Source organism: Gorilla gorilla, chromosome 13, assembly GCF_029281585.2.
Source record: "Gorilla gorilla gorilla isolate KB3781 chromosome 13, NHGRI_mGorGor1-v2.1_pri, whole genome shotgun sequence".
In the NCBI taxonomy this organism is placed as follows: Eukaryota; Metazoa; Chordata; class Mammalia; order Primates; family Hominidae; genus Gorilla; species Gorilla gorilla.
The window spans coordinates 70,951,102-70,970,106 of NC_073237.2; the positions used below are offsets into that span (position 1 = coordinate 70,951,102).

At 37.7% G+C, this 19,005-nt stretch overlaps 1 protein-coding gene across 1 annotated transcript in view; it reads right to left on the reverse strand.

Annotated features, from left to right (window-relative positions):
* TRPM6 (transient receptor potential cation channel subfamily M member 6) overlaps positions 1–19,005 on the reverse strand; it is a 165,530-nt gene that overhangs the window by 17,995 nt on the left and 128,530 nt on the right. The window contains exons 28-33 of the mRNA XM_019034278.4: positions 14,902–15,022; positions 11,828–11,919; positions 10,216–10,274; positions 7,440–7,465; positions 3,662–3,712; positions 2,128–2,193 (exon numbers count right to left, since the gene is read on the reverse strand). Coding sequence (XP_018889823.3) covers positions 2,128–2,193; positions 3,662–3,712; positions 7,440–7,465; positions 10,216–10,274; positions 11,828–11,919; positions 14,902–15,022 — 415 coding nt within the window. The remainder of the gene's footprint in view (positions 1–2,127; positions 2,194–3,661; positions 3,713–7,439; positions 7,466–10,215; positions 10,275–11,827; positions 11,920–14,901; positions 15,023–19,005) is intronic.

The window sequence follows — 19,005 nt, forward strand, 5'->3', positions numbered from 1 at the left end:
ATATCCCTTATCCAAAATGCTTAGGACCAAAAGTGTTTCAAATTTTAGATTTTTTCCGATTTTTGGAATATGTGCATATGCATAATGACATATCTTGGGGATGGGACCCAAGCGCAAACACAAAATTCATTTTTTTCATATACACCTTATACATATAGCCTCATAGTAATTGTATACAATATTTTTAATAATCTTTTGCACAAAACAAAGTTTTGACAGTGTCTTGACTCTGACCTGTCACATGAGGTCAGTTGTGGGAGTTTTCCACTTGTGGCATCACATTAGCACTCAAAAAGTTTCAGACTTTGGAGCATTTTGGATTTCAGGTGGATTTCAGCTTGAATTTAATACAAGCTCAACTCGTATTAAAAATATTCTGTATATCTGTTTATGTGTACTCTATGTAGATCTGTGCTTTATATCATAAAAAAACTTATTTTTTTCTAGGGGTGATATTACTTCATTGAAAATGCATGGTTTAACTCAGCTGGAGTCAAACAGTACCAAGGTCATATCCCAGAGCCTCTCCTTCCTTCCCTTGTGCCTTTGGACAAGTTACTTAAAGCCTCAATTTCCCCATCAGAAAAATGGGGACGAAAATACTGTTCTCATTGGGCTGTTGTAAAGGTTAAATAGGCTAACATGTCTAAAGTGAATTACAACCTCAGATACAAACTCAATCCCACTTAAAGGATTTTAGACACAAAATACTACTTAACTGCTACATAGCTTCCACTTTTAGGCTGTTGAAGAGGGAAAAATTCCTGTTGAACCTAAACGCTACCAAGTCAGTGTTTAATGTTTCTTAACAGAGCAACATAATCTATATACAACTTCTGTCCAGCCCCAGCTGGTGTTTCATTTCCCCCTTACACCTTTGCTTCTATATATATATATAGAAGCATATATATATATATATATGAACACGTACTGGTTTACCAAGAAAGGAATCCATTCTCTCCCTCTTGCATCTAATTCCTCACCAATAAACACATCTAGGTAATGCTCAGTAACAACTTTTCAAACCTTTCAAATATTTATTCTTGGTGCCCAGATAAATGCCACTGAAGATCTCTTTGGAGTTCTAAATCCCTAGGGGCTTTAGAGCAGAGCTATTGATTTGCAAAGCCAGCCATGGGGCCAAATGGAAGGGGAAGGCATCTGCATTAACAATCAGAAGCCAGGCCGGTGCGGTGATTCTGTAATCCCAGCACTTTGGGAGTCTGGGGTGGGTAGATCACCTGAGGTTAGGAGTTTGAGACCAGCCTTAGTAACATGGTGAAACCCCATCTCTACTAAAAATACAAATATTAGCTGGGCGTGGTGGTGCATGCCTGTAATCCCAGCTGCATGGGAGGCTGAGGCAGGAGAATCACTTGAACCCAGGAGGCAGAGGTTAGAGTGAGCCAAGATCCCGCAATTGCACTCCAGCCTGGACAACAAGAGTGAAACTCCATCTCAAAAAAATATAAAAATAAAAATAAATAAATAAAAACAATCAGAAGCCAACCTGGTCTGTCCCCATGTGAACAGTGTGAGAAGAATCAAGATCAAGGACACTTTGGGGACCCTTGCTATATTGTCAACTTGCTCATTCCTTATCCTGCCAGAGAAATTTTGGTAGCTTTAGCCAGGGTGAGATTGTTTTTCTTTACTACTCCAGACTTTTAAAATGACATTTGCAGTCTGAGGTAAGAGCAATTAGTGTACACAAAACAAAATAAACAAAAAACAATACACAAAGCATTTCTCTTCAGATGCCTGTTGGCTTTCACCATATTGACATTTATCGCTTTCTCCTGTGCTTATTATAAATGGTTGGTTTGTTCTTTTCTTTCCTACTTACTTCCAGCCTTGAGTCAGTGAATGCCAGGTGCAATATTATTGCTTTCTTCCCAACTGCTGCTCATTATAGGTCTTATTCCCATAGTATTAGCTTTTGTCACTGAATGCTGGCCATGACAGTTAACAAGAATTTCCATTTTAGGAAATGAATCTCACTAAACTACAACTATCAACAAAACAAAATTTTCAACTAAAATAATGCAATGTGGTTTCTCCTTTGATTCACTCAGATTTTATGCCTCTGTCCTGGCATAAACTCAAGAAGGTAGAAATGCTACTCACCAAACAGTTGGACTGGTGTAAATGGTATGGTCTGAGAAAGCCTCATTAAATTATTCCTTTCAATGGCTGCAAACAAAAACAGATTTTCTATTTTAAGTATGCATCAGTGGCTGAACTTACAGAAAGCCCCTCCACATCAATATATTCATATAATGCTATTTAATTTCAAAGACCTCTTATTTTTGCCATTATCAAAAATATAATCTATAATACAGTCTTAAAAATAAACTATGCCTTAAACAGGAAAGAAATCCCAATTTTAGAGGCATTTAATATGAGATTATGTCACATGGTCTGAGGTAGGACTATCACCTCCACTCTCCTGAATACCAAATCACATACTAATCCATACATATGTGGAACTTTCTTTTAAATGGCATTTTAATCCGCGGACTTTGGTTTTCCTTTCCGAAGCAAATCCAAAGCACAGTGGGCTGTGGGGACACCTACTGTTCACTTTGCACAGTTCATCTTCTTTTTCCAGAGAGAGCTGAAGACCGATTTTAATTAGAAGCGAGTGATCTGCATTTTCCTGTTAAGAGCTATAGCCTAACAGATCAGAGTCAATATGAGTTACAGTATTCCTCACTAGAGACTTTCTTAAGTTGACAGCTGGAGTCAAAATAATAGATTACTGCCGAGCTGAAAGACTCAGTTGTAAGAGCCTGGGTTGAGGAGTCTGGAATCCACTGCAACTCTATTCACTACAAAGGAGAATTCAGGATAAGGCAATCTATTACTAGACCCTGAACAAACAACCTCATATAATTATAACAGTAATTATCGCACCAATAAGCTCTTACTCATGTATTGAGCTTTAGATTTGTAAAAGACTTGCCCATGTATTATCTCATCCAATGCTGAGAGCAATGACTCCCAAGAAACCATCCAATGGCACAAGTCCAGTTGGTTTTTATATTGCTTTGCATTTCAAAGTGTTTTCCTCTTAATTCTCAACTAGCCCTTTGGCAGACTGTTCCTCAGGAAGGGCAAGTACAATTATTCCCACTTTGAAAGAAAGACAACTGAAGCACTGTGAAGTGATGTTGCTTAAGAGAGTCAAGACCCTTGACATCTTTGTTTAATAACATCTTTGTTGAACTCACTTTGTGGGGTTGGCCTTCATTCAGTGATCATACTCACTGAGGCCCCATTGAGGGTACAAAACCCTCCCTCAAGGAACTACTTTCAGGTCTGCCTTTTCCCCAGTCCAAAACATTGAGATCTCTGGCTTGGGGCTGCTTTGAGCGTGCAAAGAATTTTTAGATCTCAAGGTCATCTTTCTACTTTGCAATCTGGAACTTGAGAATGCAAACATTTTGCAAAAATCCAAATTCTCTTAAATTCTGAAAACTTGTTTTCCCAAGTCAATGGCAAAGTTAGAAATTGGAATGTTCTTCCCATCAAAGTGAACAATAACTTTTCAAGTTGCGAGCCATGTCAGTAACACAGAATTTGTCAATGTTTCTGTTTACAAATGCAGAAGCACAGACATTTAGCTCAGCTGACATGTCTATGTGCATATGCATCCTACCTGAATAATGATGGTGAGGCTCTTGAGGGCTTTTTAAGGAGGCTGAGATCTCTGAAATTAGAGAGGAGATTGGCATTTTAATTATGTGGCTGGAGATAAATACATGCTTATGAATATATTGCCTTCAAAGTTATTATTGAACAGGTTAATCAGAATGGCTTCTCAGTATTCGAAAAAGCTTGCCTAATATTTTTTAACCACAGTATTGCGTATGGTATCCTGACAGCTTCCAATCATCAATGTAATATCTCCAAACATATTTATATAGGGAATTGAAGAAAGGCAGGTAATATTAGCCTCAAAGATGTATTTCCTCTGAATCAATTACACCTCTGGGTTGCAGAAGGCACTCAGCTGCCCATCATACTTCACGACATCCCAGAAGCATGATTCTCTGAGTTCCCTACCAAGATGCAGTACCCGTAGAAAGACAGTATTAATACCAAGTTATTAACAGACTACTTCACTGACCTAAAATAACAACAAAATGCTGAAAACACATTAAAAGCTATACACTGGAAACAAAGAAGAGGGTGGATAATATAGCACCAAGAGATTTGTTTGGTTATACAAGGACTATGTGTTGGGAACACCTCTTCCAAGTTTAACTCATTCTCTTCTGTCTGCTCCAGTCCTAAATTACAAGGCTCTAGAGAAATCCCTTGCAACAGTTTTGCTATTTCATAAAATCAAAATTAAAGTGGAGAACTTTGGTCTCATGATGGCAACTGTTTTATACCTCGTAGAGTAAACAGCATAATGAGCCCAATTTCGCAGATCTCTCTGGGTTTTTGTTGCTGGATAAGGAAAGGAACGAGAATCACTTCCTTTAGGGAGTGTTGGCAAAAAGTAAGATCAGCAGAAAAGACTGTTTCTTTCTGAAGTCATCAATAAAAACAAAAAGTATTCCTCGCCCACTATGGATCATACTAGGCATGAGAGATATGGGTAAGGTGTGGTTCCCACCCTACCGAAAAGCAAATGTATTAGAGAGAGGTAACTATAATCACAACACAGTTAAAGTAATATACGTAATAAAGGTATATACAGAGGTTTATGGAACACATTAATTCTACCTGGAAGGTAGGGCCTTCATAAACAGTGTGAAATGCTTAAAGTGTATGGGCATCTGAGTCTGATAAAACTGAGTTTCAGTCCTGGCTTCACTGCTTAAGGAGCTGTGAGACCACATTCGTATTTATTCAATATACATTTATTGAGTACCTACTATGTGCCAGGCACTGGTCTATGCTCAAGAGGAAGAGGAGTAATCAAAACAGATAAAGTCTCTAGTTACATTCTAGTAAAAGGAAATAGAAAATAAATATATAGTGCATATAGTATAGTGTGTGTGTGTGTGTGTGTGTGTGTGTGTGTGTGTGTATGCATCAACTTAAGAGAGTTAGAAAGCAAGGGGAAAGGAAAGTTGCTGTTTTATATAGGGTGGTTAGGCAAAGCCTCTCTCATAAGGTGAAATTTGAGCACAGAGTTGAAGGAAGAGAGGGGCGGCAATATGAATAAATGAAGAGTATTCCAGTGATAAGTAACAGCAAGTGCGAATGCCCTGGGGCAGGTCCATGCTTGTCATGTTTAAGGAAAGTGTAGCCACAGTGAAATGCACTGACAGAAATGAGGTTGAGGGGTGGCTGGAAAGCAGAACAGAGTATTGTAGACTCTGTTTGGACTTTGCTTTTGCAAAGTGAGGAGGAATGCCATTTGAGCAAGAGTGACTCAGTTCAACTTTCAGTTTAAAAGGATTATTCTGGCTGTTTCTGGAAAAAGACTACTAGAGAACAATAGTTTGGAGGCCATACTATAATCCAAGGAAGAGATTATGATTGCTTAAAAATGGTGTTATGGCCAGGCGCGGTGGCCCACGCCTGTAATCCCAGCACTTTGGGAGGCCGAGGCGGGCGGATCACGAGGTCAGAAGATTGAGACCATCCTGGCTAACACAGTGAAACCCCATCTCCACTAAAGATACAAAAAATTAGCCGGGCGTGGTGGGTGCCTGTAGTCCCAGCTACTCGGGAGGCTGAGGCAGGAGAATGGCATGAACCCAGGAGGCGGAGCTTGCAGTGAGCTGAGATCGCGCCACTGCACTGCAGCCTGGGCGACAAAGTGAGACTCCATCTCAAAAAAAAAAAAATGGTGTTATGTGGAAATAGCAAAACATTATCAGAGTCTTGATATATTTTGAAAGATTTACTGATAGATGGGATGTAGGGATGTGAAAAAATGGAAGACAAGTATTGCAAGACTTTGGCCTCAGGAACTGGGAGGATAGAGTTGCCATTTCCTGAGAAGAGAGAGGACAGTGTTGGAACATTTTGTTTGAGACACCTTTTAGACCTCCACATGGAGGTGTTACTATGTGGTCAGTCATATTCTGCAAGGCAGAAATAATGAATGAAAGGGATCATGCCTATGGGCCTGGAAATTTGAATTGAGATCCAGCTTTCAAGAGCATTGAGGAAAAACTCAGGGGTTTGCAATCTACCTTTGGGTAACAGGGAGCCATTGAAGGCTTCTACCTGAGTGATGATTTAGCATTCATAAAGATAATTCTGATAGAAACATAGGAAAGTTTAAAAGGAGATAAACCAATCAGACTGCTAAGACAAACTCAAGGGCAAAGGAAAGTATACACTTCTGTTTTGGAAAATAAATAATGGTGGCTTTAAGGCAGGAGCAGTAGGGTAGACCAAACAGATCACTCTGAAGATGAGGGGGTGGGGAGTGGCGGGGGAGGGACGGAGTTAGAAGGCAAGGTTAATAGCTAAGAGCAATGGGGTGGGAAGGAGATTGTAAATGACTTAAGATTTCCAGCTTGCATGAAGGAACAAGAGGCTCTCAGAAAGACCAAAATAAGTCGACAAAGAAGTAGAACAGCCAAAGAAGAAGAGCCTCAAGGAAACATAGAAAAGAGAGGGTGCCATGAAGAAAAAATGGCCAATATCAAATGCCACGAGTTCAACAAGAACTGAGAAGAGTCATGTGAGTTAGCAGTTGTAGTGGAGTTTCAGGAAAGTGATGGGGCACACCCCATGGGCTAAAGATCAAATGTTAATTGCTCTTTCAATTAATTTGGAGGTGAAGGGTTGGAGTGGCAGCTTGAAAGCTAGGTAAATCAAGAAAAAGACTATTTGTTTCTTTTGTATAGAAACAACCTAAATTTGTTAGTAGGCTGAGGAGAAGGAATCAACTGCAAAGGAGGTGGGGGAGTACTGGAAACCCAAGAAAGTGTGATGGAACAAGAACACAGAAGATGAAGATGCCTTTACATCAAGGAGTCAAGAATATGGAAAGGAGTTTGTAAATTGTAGTTAAGTTTGAGAATAATTATAGTGGCTTTACCAAGGAGCTGTCTCACATGACCTAATCCTATTTAGCCCAGATCTTACTAAAACCCTACAGGAAAAGGCACCCATATAACAATCTTATAAATGGCTCTTAATGAGTAATGTGTGAAAAAACAAAAGGACAGTAAGAATTGGTGAGCAAAATGAGCTCAGTGGTTATACTCTCATTCACACAGAAAATGGAGAAATAACAGTCAGAAACAGTCATTCAAAAAGTTTTAAACCAGACATCAATCCCAATTTGTCTGAAGAAAGATATTCAACTTTCTACTCTTCTACTGAACTTTCTACATTGCATGATGGACAAAAATCATAAATACAATTTCAAGAATGACAAAAATATCAGCAGGACAGTGAACCTCAGCATTAAAAAGATGAAAAAATAAAAAATAAAATGTTTAAATAGAAAAACTTACTGTCAACTCCAATTGAACTTTTCAGCCTGTTTGAAAAAAAAATGAAGTTGTTTAGATAATGCTGCCTTAAATCTTACAGTTATCAAAAAAAAAGGAAACAGCACGTGGAACAGTAACAACACAAAGTATATATTTTATATACATGTGAAATACATATACAGTCATGCACTGCCTAATGATGTTTTGGTCAACGACAGACAGCATATATTACAATGGTCCCATAGATTATAACAGAGCTGAAAAATTCCCAACACCTAGTGATGTCTTAGCCATCATAATGTCACAGCGCAATGCATTACTTATGTGTTTGTAATTATGCTGGTGTAAGTAAGCCTACTGTGCTGCCAGTCATATAAAAATATAGTACATACAACTATGTACAGCACATAATACTTGATGATCATGATGGATGACTATGTTACTGGTTTATGTATTTATTATATTCTGCTCTTTTTCATTCTTTTAGCGTGTACTCCTTATATTTATGTTTTCTTTTTAAGTTAACTGTAAACAGCCTCTGGCAGGTCATTCAGGAGGTATCCAGAAGAAGGCATTGTTATCATAGGAGGTGACAGCTCCATGTGTGTTGTTGCCCCTGAAGACCTTCCAGTGGGACAAGATGAGGAGGCAGGAGACAGTGATATTGATGATCCTGATCCTGTGTAGGTCTAGGCTAATGTGTGTATTTGTGTCTTCATATTTTTAAAAAGTTTAAGAAGTGAAGATAAATAAATAATTTAAAAACAGAAAATGGCTTCTAGAATAAGGATATAAAGAAAGAACATATTTTTGTACCGCCATACAATGTATTTGTGTTTTAAGTGTTATTGTAAAAGAGTCAAAAAGATTTTTAAAAGTTTTACAGTTTATCAAGTTAAAAAGTTACGGTAAAGCTAAGGTTAATTGGTTATTTAAAAAAGAAAAAAATTATAGAAATTTAGTGTAGCCTAAGTGTACACATAAAGTCTCTGGTCGTGTAGAGTAATGTCCTGGGCCTTCACATTCTTTCAGCACTCACTCACTCTGACACCCAGAGCAAGCTTCCAGTCCTGCAAGCTCCATTCGTTGTAAGCATCCTATACAGGTGTACCATTTTTATCTTTTATACTGTATTTTTACTGTACTTTTTTTGTGTTTAGTTACACAAATACCATAGCTTACAGTAGTCAGTACAGTAACATACTGTACAGGTTTGTAGCTTAGGAACAATAAGCTAGACCATATAGCTTAGGTGTGTAGTAGGTTAGACCATCTAGGTGTGTGTAAATGCACTCTACGGTATTTGTACAACGATGAAATCACCTAATGACACATTTCTCAGAATGTATCCTGTCGTTAATTGATGCATGACTGTATATATATTTGAAAGAGAAGTATTAGTTACATCTAATCCCTATCATATCAATAAAGAAGTAACTTTTCAGCGCTGCAAGTGTTTTTATAGAAAAATGAGCACCAGATATGTATGTAAGTCATTTACTGTGTACATCCTAAGCTAATTGAAAAGCAGTTGTTGTTTGTTAATTAGCTTTGTGATCACACAATATATATAAGATGTAACTGTGTTTGTGTTCTTCTGGATCAATTAAACTAAAGGATTCCTGAACTATGCAAAGCAGATGCCTACAAATGAGTCTGTGAATGTCTCTGGACAAGCCTACAAATCAGTTTCATTAGCCCACGTGGCCGCTAAATGTTCACAGGCTGAAATTAGTTCTCTTTAAACTGTTACTTGCCCTGCTCAAATGCACAAGTGGCCACAGGCGAGTCTGAATAAATACATTCAAATAATATCTTCAGCATTTAAGGTCCTTAAGAAAGAAAGTACAATTACGATTATTGTTCAATTTCATGCTGCAATAAACCCCTACTCTGCATGAGCACAAACTACTGAACCTTTGGGAGAAGAAAGTCATGTGTCCTTTAAGTCTGGAGGCAGGCTTGCACAGGGTCCACGATGGGAGCCCTAGAGAAAGACCATCTCTAAACAGAGCTGACTGCAAACTGAAAGTCACCTTCTACCTGCTGGGTATCAACTGGCACTTCCATAGAGTAGATGGTTTTGAATTCTACCTGTATGAATAGTTAATGTGATGATGCAACTAGGAAAGTCCAGAAAATACTACAAATAAAATAGAATAATCTTTGCTTGGTTGATTTACAACTTTTATTTCTCTAGATATATATTAATAAAATTCCAGGAAGATACTCAAGTGAGTTCTCTATCTTCTTTCTCTCTCCAACCCGTCTTCCTCTCCCTCTCTGTCTCAATCTTTCTCAGAGTTATTGCTTTGATGATTAGCATGCTACTGAGAAACCAAAAACAAAAAAGATATGCCTTATAAACTAAAAGGAAAAAATAATTATTTTTAAAATTAAAGAATAAACGTAACCAGGTGTTCAGTCTAAGTCTGTTTCTTTAAGCAAGACAGACTTATTTCTACTCTTTTATGCAAATTCACAATCTTATCTATCCAAAAAGATATGATAATCATTATTCTATGTGTGTTTTGACACTGAAAAGGCAAATGTTTAATTTGTTGTAGGAGTATGTGTTTCGTTATATTCTTAAAAGGAACTCAGGTGAGATCTTGTTGCCAGAAACAGGAAAACTTGGAGAAGAAATCATTTTCATTCTGCTAACAAGAGAAAAGTATTGTCATTTGACACACACTTCTTTTTTCTCCCTTTCTGACTAAATTAAACCTTTGTTCCTAACCAAGTTAAAAAAATAGAAGCCAAAGATTCTTAAACATAAACATTTAGAAATACTCACAGGGAGTTCCTATTGAGGTTGGTGCTCCTGGAATTCCACAAAGAGTTTTTGCTGAGATCCTAAGCAGAAGGGAAAGGCCGTTACGTGTGTGCTCAACATAGTCCCACCCCAAGTTTCTAGGAATGATGTGCCAAACACGCTCCTTGGAGAATCCTTCTTTTTTCTTCATCTACCTGAATATTCTTCTTTTAAAAAACATACTAAACCCAAGCTAGAAAGATGCATAATGTTAGAGCAATGTCAGAGTTACTCAGTGTGTTGATGGACTTTAACAGAATGAAATTACCTTTAAGGAGATATCAAACAGAAAATGGAATATATGAAATTTTTTACAGACTGAACATAGAAAATCAGGACTAAACATACACAATCAGTTAATCAGGACTGAACATACACAATCAGCTAATGACATGGAGAAAAATGAAAGTACAAGTTGACAGACAACACGGATCATCACATTGTTATGTCTTATGAAAAGATTCTCATCTCAGGTCATGATGATTATTTAAAATAACATTACCTTGGATTTACCTCATTTGATTTCCTACTCAAATTCAATTATTTCCTAAGACTTAGTATACTCCAGGCATTACTCTAGGTAGGCCTTTTCATAGTTGTTATTTTTGCTGTCCATTAGCAATAATCTTATAAGGATGGCATTAGTCCCACTTTAGAGATACAGGTAATGAAGCTCGTAGGTTAACTGATGTACATAGCTTTGAAACGTAGAAAGTGGCAGAGCCAGAATTTGAACACAGGTCCCTGCTTCCAATTACCCTCAAGTAGTCTGACACTTTACTTTGAAAATCTTTCACAGATGCTATTCCTACAAGAATATCTGAGGTTGTTAGCCATAAAGGTCATGTCTCAACAGTTCTCAAGTTCAAACAGGTAATATTCAAACAAAGACTTAAAATTAGGTTTCTTGGGTTAAGCTAACTATTCACACTTCCCACGTGGCGGATGGCACAAAACAAGGCCCATATTTTTAGACAGCAAGAAAAACAGACTGCAAAACCAGAGAATCTCAGCATTGAAGAAACACTAAGGGTCTTTACCCTGCAAGGCTTGAATCCCCTCCATCATGCCTGCAAAGAGGTTTGTTCAGCCTATGCTTGACTGATCGCACTGGTGAGGGACTCACTACTTCCAGAAATAAATCATTCCATGCTTGGAAAGCTCCAATTGCTAAAAATTTCTCCTCAGATTGGGCTGAAATCTGTCTCCCAGTAGCTTCTATATGTTGATTCTAGAACTACCTCTTAAAAGTGTATAGAAAATGGCTTATTTTTCTTCCACATGACAACTTTCATATATTTGAAAACAGTTTCGAAAACTCCTGAATTCTTTCTCTCTCATGCTGAACATCCCCAGGATAAATTATTGAGTGGATAGGTAAATTGTATAAAGAAAAATGTCAAAGAAAGAATAATGTGGAGGGGATTGAAAAAATAGAACAGGAATTCAACTGAGCATAGCTTCAAAACAAAGATTAAGCAGACTGTCAATAAAAAGTAGAAGCCAATTAAGGGACATAAAGGTAAAATGGGCGTAGTCAAGAGTAGCACTGCATGCTCGAATGCTTTTTTTTTAACTCCTAAAATATTTTTACCTCTTGAGACTGCTTTAGGTAATCACTGATTTGTATAGCACATTGTCCAATTTCTTTAGTTTTCATTTTCTGATGTATGTAAGGTTCTACACCTTGTAAAGAGGAAGAGAAAGATTAGAAAATACATGAAAATGTGTTACATTCAAATCACAGTTCCCAAATAGAAAAATCTGAACACAGTACATTCATTTAAACTTGGATATAGTTTTCCCTTTCTGTTTTTAGCAAGTTTTACCAAGTTTCCTTTATCCTTTTTTTCTCAAGAGGTTGAAAACTATATATTCTATTTCTATTCTTCTATAGTTACTTTCACATTTATAACAACTTACACTTCTCTATTGAAGTCAAGAATTAAATGATCCATAAACTGTCCTCTTATAAGACAACATCTTTAGCAATTTTTTATATCTACCTTATCCTGCACACTATTGCACATGCTTTATTTAAAATATGTGAAATTTAATTCCATTCCTAGTCTAGTTAGGAATCCTTCCTTAGCAACTGCATCAAACATCATAGTAGGCTACTTAAAAAGAACAACAAAAGAATAATAGAGGCCAGGCGCCGTGGCTCACACCTGTAATCCCAACACTTTGGGAGGCCAAGGCGGGTGGATCACCCGAGGTCAGGAGTTCAAAACCAGCCTGACCAACATGGAGAAACCCTGTCTCTACTAAAAATATAAAAATGAACCAGGTGTGGTGGTGCATACCTGTAATCCCAGCTACTCAGGAGGCTGAGGCAAGAGAATCGCTTGAACCCCGAAGGCGGAGGTTGCAGTGAGCCAAGATTGTGCCACTGCACTCCAGCCTGAGTGACAGAGTGAGACTGTCTCAAAAAAAAAAAAAAAGAAAGGAATGCCATCAAATAAATAGATTTAATTTTTAGCCTTTTATTAAAAAGGATGATGAGGTTCATTACTGTTATTCTTTTTGTAGCTGGTACCTACAGAGTTACTACATATAGTAGACGCATAATAAATATTTAATGAATACTTGGTTGGATTAATTCTGAGAATAATACTTATTAGGAGTCCTGACTAAAAATAGGAGATAACGGTTGCATTTTTCCTAATGATTTTGTGCTGGAAAAAAAAAAGTATACAAGAAGTATAAAAAATACTATTTGACGGCCAAGTGGAGTAGCCGGCTCATGCCTGTAATCCTAGCACTTTAGGAGGCCAAGACAGGAGCATCACTTGAGGACAGGAGTTTGAGACCAGCCCAGGTAACATAGTGAGACCCCCCATCTCTACAAAAAATAAACAAAATTAGCCAAGCATGGTGGCACATGCTATAGCCCCAGCTACTCGGGAGGCTGAGGTGGAAGGATCGCTTGAGCCCAGGAGGTCAAGGCTGCAGTGAGCTGTGATCACGTAACTATACTCCAGCTTGGGTGATGGAGCCAGACCCTGTCTTTAAAATAAAAACAGAGAGAGAGAATGCTACCTGACAGGGCATCTGCCTATTCACAGCCTTTCATTTTTTTAATTCTTTTCCAATTAATTATTAACTCAGACACGTTTCAAAAAAAACAAGCTTCTCAACTCTGGATGTGGTTCAAGAAAGACAGTGGGCCTCATTACTCACTCAGATTAGCCGGGCACTCGGATCAACCTATTTCCCTAGCCTTACCTCCCCCTCTGATCATCTGACTTAATGAGATTCTTTCCCAGAAATCTCCTGCCACTTGTATCTCTCGATGTTTGAAATTCATTGGAAAGAACTTACATGATTTAAGAATGATATATAACATCCTAAACATAAATTATACTATTTATAAAAAATATAATACCTAATATATATAATATAAACATATGACATTTATAAATAAAATGAATCTATTTATAATTGGTCCTGGAGTCATGTCTTTAGGTGTGGGATTTAATTTATCCAAATTTATGGTCTCTAGTAAATGGTATGATTAAAGTCAAGGTAAATTAAGCTCTCATGCTATATCTATAAATTGAGGGGGTGCTGACTAATCTAATCTCTACATGTCTCTTTCGGCTTAGAGACCACTTGATTCTCAGTGATTTAACAGACAACTGAGTATTTTTAAACATAAAATCAGGGTTTCTCTACCTTAGCAATGACATTTTGGGCTGGATAATTGTCATGAGGACCTATCTATCCCGTTCATTGTAAGATGTTTAACAGCATCCCTGGCCTCTACTCACTAGGTGGCAAGAGCATTCCCCCCACTTTAGTTATGACAACAAAAATATCTCCAGATATTCCCAAGTGTCCCATGGGGAAAGTGAAGGGAACGTGTAAAATCACCCCTTGGTTGAGAACCATTTACCATATGAACAAGCAGATTTTTAGAAAAGTCTGATAGCCTAAATTTCAATACAATGTCTACTTGTACCTTAAACTTAGTATTTTAAATATTTTTAAAACCTTATGACTACTTAATCACTTAGTCCTTTCTGTTTAAAAATTGGTAAGTGTCTCTTATCTAATGCAAGAAGTCCAAAGTTCCTATCATTGCTGTTTTCTGTTCACAATCTGCCCTCATCTTACCTGTCCAGACCTATTTCACCGTCCAGGCCTAGCCCATAGTATTCATTCCTAGCTGGATGATCCATCTTCTCTCCTCTATAAACACCATTATTAAGCTTATTAAGAGATAATTGCCCACAGAATAAACACTAAATGTAGACAGTAGTAAATAACCAAATATAACTTAACCCACTGAATTCTGTGTAGCAGTCCATATCAGTGTCACGTGTACTTTAAGAATTTATAAAATTAGACAATCCCCTATCCATAAATCAGACTAAATGAATGCTGTCTGGATAAAACACTCTGAGTCAGGTTCAACAGCTTTGAATACAAGAGACTATCTAAATCTTAATTTTTCTTTTCTGGAGTCCTTTAGACAAACAAAATTTTGTCCCTTTCATAAAAATGAAAAACAGAAAAATGCTATTTTCCTTACAGAGTGTAGCCATCTTCTCTTTCCCTCATCTCCATGTGAAAGAACAGGAGGGACCGCCAATGGTCTAAAGACTGTACCCTGAGAAAACCCCACCAGGGTTTTTGGGATCCAAAATTGTAGATGTTACATACCTGTGTGACTAAATTTGGACACTGTGAACCAGTTCTTGCTGTACTCCTCTTCAGAGATGCTGTTTTCTCCTGGCTCTGGATTCAACTGGTCACTCTGAGAGCAGGCATTGACTGTTATGATCTGGAGAGAAAGACACTTGTTGGAACACAGTGACATTAATTCAAAAGCACTGTGAGTCACACTAACAGAAGCACCATGGTGAAGGGCAGTGTCTGTTAACACTGGCTGCATATGACAATTGCCTGGGAAGGGCTGACAAATCCCATCACTTAGGCTGGCAGGACACAAGCATCCATGTGATTTCTCTTTGCAGTCATGACTGAGAACCCCTGCTCCACACCTTGGTTCTTAATCTTGAGTGCACATCAGAATCACCAAGGGCTTGGGGGCTGGTTTAAGCCACAGGTCACTGGGTCCCACCTCTGGAATCTCTAATGCAGCAGGTCTGGAAGGAGGAAGAATTTGAATCTCTATTAAGTTCCCAGGTGATGCTCGTGCTGCTAATAGGAGATCATATTTTGAGAAAATATTAGAATCCAAAGAATTTGTGTTGGAATTCTAGCCCTGTCATTTAGAAGCCATGTGAATTTGGGAAAATCACTTAATGTCTCTGAGCCCCTTTTCCTTCATTACTAAAATAATAGATAGTCAGTAATATGACTGTCCTATATACTTCCGAGCTGCAGAACAAATGCGGTAAATTGGTAACTCAAAAGCAATAAATAAATAAATGCAAGCTTGAATTATTGAACTCAGTTGCAATTTCTAGTTGAACTCTGGACATTTGAACTATTCCAAAAATAAATCTACTTAAGTGCATATTTCTTGGGATTCCAGAAACTCATGGCATTTTTCCTGAAAGAACAGCCTTTCTTATCTCTCCCCTAAAAGGTTCTTTTACATAATTGTCTCAATACTAATCTCTTTGCTTCTGCTTCTCATTCTAAAAAAGGCTGAGGTATTTTTTTAATGCATCCAGATTATTATTTGGAAAAATAAGTGTAAACATTTTTTAAATAAGGCAGAGCATTAAGATCATGAAAGGTGAATTCTTACAGAATTGCTACTTGAGATCTAAAACTTCCAAACGAAATATAAAAAGACTCACTGAATGAAAATAAAAACATCACATCAAAATTTGTAGGAAAGAGCTAAAACAGTGCTTAGAGGGAATTTTATAGCACTAAATGACTACATTAGAAAAGAAGGCCAGGCACAGTGGTTCACACTTGTAATTCCAGCACTTTTGGGAGGCTGAGGCAGGTGAATAGCTTGAGCTTAGGAGTTTAAGAACCAGCCTGGACAACATGAAGAAACCCCATCTCTACAAAAAAAAAAAAAAAAAATTAGCCAGGTGTGGTGGCACACCTGTGGTCCCAGGTACTCAAGGGACTGAGGTGGGAGGATCACTTGAGACTGGGAGACAGAGGTTGCAATAAGCTGAGATGACAACTGCACTCCAGCCTGTGTGACAGAGTGAAACCCTGTCTCAAAAGAAAAAAAAAAAATTAAGAAGGAAGTCTGAAATCAATGACCAAAGTTTCTACCTTAACAAACTAGAGGCTGGGCGTGGTGGTTCACACCTGTAATCTCAGTACTTTGGGAGGCGAGGTGGGCAGATCACCTGAGGTCAGGAGTTCAAGACTAGCCTGGCCAAAACTGAAAATACAAAAGTTAGCTGGGTGTGGTAGTGTATGCCTATAGTCCCAGCTACTTGGGAGGCTGAGGCAGGAGAATCACTTGAACCCGGGAGGCGGAGGATGCAGTGAGCCAACATCGTGCCACTGCACTCCAGCCTACACGACAGAGAAAGACTTTGTCTAAAAAAACAAACTAACAAAAAAAAACCTAGAAAGAGAAGACCAGAGTTAAACCCAAAGTAAACAGAACAAAAGAAATAATAAAGATAAGAGAAAGCATGAATGAAACAGAAATCAGAGGCTGGGCATAGTGGCTCACGCCTGTAATCCCAGCACTTTGGGAGGCTGAGGCAGGCAGATCAATTGAGGCCAGCCTGGCCAACATGTCGAAAACCTGTCTCTACTAAAAATACAAAAATCAGCTGGGCGGGGTGGCACAGGCCTGTAATCCTAACTACTCAGGAGGCTGAGGCAGGAGAATCACTTGACCCTGGGAAGTAGAGTTTGCAGTGAGCTGAGATTGCACCACTGCACTCCAGCCTGGGCGACAGAGAGAGACCGTGTCAAAAAAAAAAAAAAAAAAAAAAGGGAGGGGAGGGAAGGGGAAAACCCAAATTTAAAATGTTAGGAACGGGCCAGCCAGGCATGGTGGCTCACCCTGTAATCCCAGCACTCGGGAAACCGAGGCGGGTGGGTCACCTGAGGTCAGGAGTTCGAGATCAGCCTGGTCAACATGGTCAAACTCCATCTCTATTAAAAATACAAAAATTAGCCAGGCATGGTGGTGGGCGCCTGTAATCCCAGCTACTTGGGAGGCTGAGGTGGGGGAATCGCTTGAACCTGGGAGGCAGAGGTTGCAGTCATCCAAGATCAAGCCACTGCACTCCACCCTAGGCGACAGAGCAATACTCCATCTCAAAAATAAATAAATGAATAAATAAAATAAAATGTTAGGAACAAAAGAAGTGATGTCACTAACCACAGATCTCAAAGACAATAAATGAATAATAAGAGAAGATTATGAACATTATGCCAATAAATTAAACAACTTAAACAAAATGAATAAATTCTTTGACATACGCAAAAAAAGCTCATTCAAGAAGAATTACATAACCTAAATAGCTCTGTATCTATTACAGAAATTGAATTTGTAGTTAAAAGCTTTCCCACAAAGATGGTTTCATTGGTTAATTCTACCGAATACTTCAGACTGAAATAATATCAACTCCTTACAAATTCACCCAGAAAACTGAAGAGGAGGGAATACTTCCCAACTCACTAAATAAACCAAGCATCATCCTGATACCAAAACCCGACAAAGATATTACAACAAAAGTGAACTAAAGACAACTATCCCTCAATAATTCTGATGCAAAAAAACTAATGAAAAGTTTAGCAAAATGAATACAATATGAAAAAAAATACATCATGACCAAGTGGGGTTTATCCCAGCAAGGTAATTTAATATTCTAAGAATTCTAACATTATAAAATTAATGAATGAAATTCACTGTAAAATAACAAAATCAAAAGGAGAAATATCTGATCACCTAAGTAGATACAGAAAAAGCATTTGACAAAGGCTAATATCCATGAATGATAAAAATTCTCTGAAAACTAAAAACAGAAGGAAAGTTTTCACCCTGATAAGGGGCATCTATAGAAAAACCTATAGCTAACCGCATTCTTAATGGTAAAGGATTAAATGCTTTTCCCCTAAGAACAGACACAGGAAAAGATATCTGCTTTTATCACTTCTAGTCAATATTATACCAGAGGTTCTGTTCAGTGTAATCAGGCAAGAAAAGGAAATACAACATGTCCAGATTGAAAGGAAGAAGTAAAACTATCTATGTTTGTAGATGACATGGTCATGTATATAGAAAATTCTTAAAAAGCTACACAATATCTACTCAAGTAAAGAAGTATAGCAAGGTTGCAAAATATAGGACCAGTATTAAAAAATTTCTATATACCATAAACAAATAATCAGATATTCAAATTGTTAACTAATGGCAGTTATAATAAAATTCAAAAATATGAAATAGGGATGCATTTAACAAAATATGTGCAAGATCAGTACTCTAAAAGCTATAAAACATTACTTCAAGAAGTCAAAGAAGACCTAAATGGAGAAATACATCATGTTCGTGAATCAGAAGACTCATTGTTATTAAGATGTCAACTTTCCCCACATCGACATATAGATCTATGGCAATTCTATTCATAATCCCAGTCCACTTCTCTATAAAAACTGACAAGCTGATTCTAAATTTATATGGAAATGCAAAGAACACAAAATAGCCAAACTTTTTGAAAAAGAAAATCGACCTTTAATATATGACTCAAAATTTATTATAAAGTTGTATTCAAGATAACATAATATTGGCACAGAGATAGAAATTGATCCATACATATTGTGATCTATATGGTCAATTAATTTTTGACAACGATGTCAAGGCAA